General features: G+C 37.4%; 1 protein-coding gene across 1 annotated transcript in view; it reads right to left on the reverse strand.

Annotated features, from left to right (window-relative positions):
• LOC144969210 (collagenase 3-like) overlaps nt 1–4,166 on the reverse strand; it is a 20,865-nt gene extending 16,699 nt beyond the window's left edge. Inside the window, exons 1-4 of the mRNA XM_078908323.1 lie at nt 4,135–4,166; nt 3,491–3,666; nt 984–1,059; nt 659–801 (exon numbers count right to left, since the gene is read on the reverse strand). Of these exons, the coding sequence (XP_078764449.1) occupies nt 659–801; nt 984–1,059; nt 3,491–3,666; nt 4,135–4,166 (427 nt within the window). The remainder of the gene's footprint in view (nt 1–658; nt 802–983; nt 1,060–3,490; nt 3,667–4,134) is intronic.
• Between the last annotated feature and the right edge of the window lie 447 nt (nt 4,167–4,613).

Consider the following 4,613-nt stretch of genomic DNA (forward strand, 5'->3'; position numbering starts at 1 on the left):
GATGATAATGGTGGTCGTGGTGGTGATGACAATGATGAATGATGATGATGATGATGATGATGATGATGATAATGATGATGATGATGATGGTGATGATGATGATGATGATGATGATGATGATGATGATGATGATGATGATGATAATGAATATAGATGAAAACTTTGCGAAGTCCAAGGTTTGAGAGTTTTTGCTAAGATGAGGATCGATATTAGGACGGATTTCTGTTTAAATTTTAAAATACGTATCTTTCCGGAATAGGGCGCCTAACCAGTTAAGAATCATCACAGAGCCATCTGGGCGACAGTGTGAAATATTATGTTAATTTGGTTGTGCCGCTATGTGGTCTTGTGGTATGACACTCGCTTTCGGATCGGAATATCCTGGGTTCGATCCTCGCTCGGCGCATAGTTGACTCATTGGAAAAGACTCTTTACTCACCTTGTCTCACCGTACTCAGGTGTAAAATTAATACCTGACCGTTAACAGCGTTGTCTCTGTCGGAAAAAAAATTGTATTATCGCCTAACAGGCGTCGTGTATCGTTCTTTATGTTACGTGTTGCTGTTGGTCAGGGACCCTTTGTAAAGCTTTTTGAGCACGTTTAGTGGAAATTGCTCTATATAAAAGCTCAACAACTGTTAGCTATCTATGTCCTTACCTGTCCCAGTGAATCTCAAGTGCCATCCATCCCCATGCTCCCCCCTGGCAAACTTGACCTCTATGTCAGGACGTGTATTTGAATACTGGAATGTCAAAGGGGTCACTGTCGACCAAATGTCAAGGGCTCTCTGAAAGGCTGCTCTGGTAACGATATCAAATTTAAAGAATGAAAGGAGCCGACGCCACTCGCCTTTTACTCACAGTAATACAATTCACGGTCATGAAAAAGGTGGACATACAAATTTGAAGTACACACACACACACACACACACACACCCACACACACACCGATCGTACATAGACAGACAGAAAGACACACTTACATTTGCTGACCAGAGCTAAGTTTTTCCGTCAAATTTGTTAGTTTCCAATAGATGGTGTCCTTATGCCATGTGGTGTCTGGTAAACAGAAAATAAATATATAAATACATAAATAGATGAATAAGTAAAAAATAATACATAGCACTTAGTCATACAACGCGCTTCATACTGTTTCATTTATTCCCCCAGCAGGCCATTTGGAACCAAATTTTTATTTCATACGGTACCAGTCGACTGTTAGAAATCATTTTGCATTAACACTTACAATATCCGTCGTCGTCTGTAGCCAGGAATTCAATCACACCTGAGTCGAGTGGGATACCTAGCCTTACCGGAGTTCCGTCTCCCTACAGAGGTTGAATGTCATGGAACGCCGCCATACTTCACGCTCAAAGACCATTCTATTACCAAGCATTCATTTATCCTTTTGCCAGTTTTGGCCTCCATATTTCCTATCCAGAACTTCCTTGGTTTGCCTCGTGCCTTTCTGACAGCTATGTTTCCCTCTAGCAATGATTTTTTGGATGGCGTTGCGTGGCAATAATAGTTCAGTTTTCTCCTGTTCGAGTAGATCAATGTGTGTTTAAAGTGTCTTGCCCAAGGACACAACATTGGGGCCAACATTCTATACGATCATTGAAAGTCGCGATAAGCATTGCTTGAATTTTCTAACAAGACGAGTAACAAATGACGGAGCAGGCACTGGTGAAAGATAAAAATCTGAAAAGATGTGAATAGTAGTAATGGCGTATGGCTACATTTCTACGCAACACGTCTCCAGCCAGACTTTCAATAATTCACCGCAGCTGAGGACAGCCCCTAAATAATAATAATAATAATAATAATAATAATAATAATAATAATAATAATAATAATAATAATAATAATAATAATAATAATATATATAATGTACTACTACTACTACTACTACTACTACTACTACTACTACTACTACTACTACTACTACTACTACTACTACTACTAACTATTACTACTACTACTACTACTACTACTACAACTATACTACTACTACTACTACTACTACTATAACTACATACTACTACTATACTAATAATAATAATAATAATAATAATAATAATAATAATAATAAAATAACAATAACAATAATAATAATAATAATAATAATAATAATAATAATAATAATAATAATAATAATATCATGAATTTATATAGCGCCTAGTTCCTATTAAAATTGCTCACTGGTGCTTTACATCGACACATCATATATCATACACTAATATAGAACTGACATGTCAATAAAATAATATATTATAATATATTACCTTTTAACCGTTTTCTAAAAGTAAGTGGATTTTCACTATTTTTTTGTTCCAATACTAATGGAATTCCACAATCGGGGGTCATGGTGGTCAAAGGATTTCTCATGAAAGACGAAATATTTTGGGGGTTTCCTTAGGAGATTTAAATTAGCAGATCTTAGAATTTGAATGGGTTTACAATAAATGTGGATGATTTCTCGAAGGTACACAGGAGCAGAATTGTTTAAGTAGTTTAAGTCGTTGAAACCTCCCGCCAATCTCGTCAAAGGAAAGTGCAAAGCGAAGGTGTGAATAAGAAAATCTCAGACAAAACAGAAAGAAATATACAAAAGTAAATCATCCCAAAAAAAAATCGGCCTGGATAAAAACTGTTAAGAGAGAACTAAAAGCCCGGGGCTTCAGCCTGCAGACTGCAACCCATGCATCGAAAGACTGATGCCATTGGCAAACACTTGATGTTGCCTCCAGCACCCGACTGCGACTGCGCGGAGAGGACTGAGTTAGTGAATTTGTTTGACATGACGAGGCTCCGTACCTCTTAGCCACAGATACACAATTTTTGGAAAAATATATTCTGTTTTTAGTTACAAGAATAGAATGTCCTTGGTGAGTAGAAATTAGGACAGTTTCATCTTAGAACTAACGATGAGGTATAAGGGAAATGGATATAAATCAGGTGATGCCAGTGGACTAGAATATCGCCTTGTCAGGCAGGGGCCTGATTGGTAAAACATCCAACTTCTGGCTGAGATAGATTGATAGATAGATAAATAGATATATAGATACGTAGATAGATAGATAGCTAGATATATAGATAGATAGATAGATAGAGATAGATAGATAGAGAGAGAGAGAGAGAGAGAGAGAGAGAGAGAGAGAGAGAGAGAGAGAGAGAGAGAGAGAGGGGGGGGTAAGCGAGCCATCCAGATTTTTCATCACATCAGAGGACTTGTATCTAAGTTTTCTGATCACATAAAATTGCAAAATTATTTTAAAACCGAAATCGACAACTTGTTTGACTTCGAGAAAAGACGCTCGCAGACTCTTTTGGCTCTCGGGCCAATAATATTATAATTCCCTTAATCGGTCAAAAATACACCAATTCGTGGCTGTCAGTTCATGGTGGGCTGTCGAGAAGTCTGGATGCGTCTAGAATTAATTAGTGCATTTATAATAACTTATTGAGACGATGGGTGACATTTGATTACCAAATACGGTGTAAGCCCGAGGACCATTCTGGGCCCCAAAGGCGGTGTTTTCTTCGTCCCCGGCGTCATGTCGGTTAATGATATCCGGGTTCCCACACCGAGGAGATTGCATCTTATCAAGTGTTGCTGAATCAAGCTCACCAGTGATCGGCAACCCATTGAAACATTGAAATTTTCTGGAAAGTACGATGGTAGAAAAATAATAGTAAATGAAATGAATGAATGAATGAATACTATAGACAAAAAAGACAGTCAGCTCTTGTTGAATATAACGTTCCAAAACACAAAACTGTGTAACCTTAAACGTCTAAAGACTGATTGATATAATTTAGCGAGAATGATTTATTTATTGGTCCCAATTTAACAACACTTATCTAGTATGTAAAACGTTTGTAAAACGTTTTGAACACATTTAGAGGATATTGCATTAAACAAAATCTCAAGTTTCTACAAAGAACATTTTGACTCTGAAATGATCTGAAATAGTTGTAAGTTCCATAGATCCTAAATTTTACAATTTCACTCATCCGATCAATAACCCCGCTTCACATAGCTTGTATCTGTAGTAGGACGAGACCACACCGCTAAGATACTGCTGCAACAAGGGGTCAATAATAATATGATGATAAAATGACAACTATTACCTGATAGCATCTTTAACGACTTCGTAGGACATGAGTTGTGATTTGAAGCCATTGTCATCCCCTGGTAAGTAGCCATAGGTCCTTAACATGCCCTATTTCACGAATTGGAAAAGAAACAGAGAGACAATAGTAGATGAGATAAGCAAGAACGAGGTGTGGGATGCAGTGCGCAAGATGAAAAGTACTAAAGCAGTTGAACCAGATGAGATACCAGCTGAAGTCTGGAAATCGCTTAAAGATGATGGTTAAATTTCCTGGTATGGTTATTCAACATCTTTAAGAAAGAGAAAAGGCCAGAATAATGGACAAAAAGTACGTTGATTCCCATATACAAAAATAAAGAAGATGTTCAAGAATGTGGCTTGATGCTAATGAGCCACACAATGAAGACATGGGAAAGAGTATCGATGACTCCATTAAAAGTTGGATGCTTGCAAATAAGCTATTGTTGAATGAAGGCAAAACTGAAGTTGTTTTGA

The sequence above is a fragment of the Berghia stephanieae genome, chromosome 3, assembly GCF_034508935.2.
Source record: "Berghia stephanieae isolate SIO BIC M18660-M18661 chromosome 3, UCSD_Bste_1.3, whole genome shotgun sequence".
Lineage (NCBI taxonomy): Eukaryota > Metazoa > Mollusca > Gastropoda > Nudibranchia > Aeolidiidae > Berghia > Berghia stephanieae.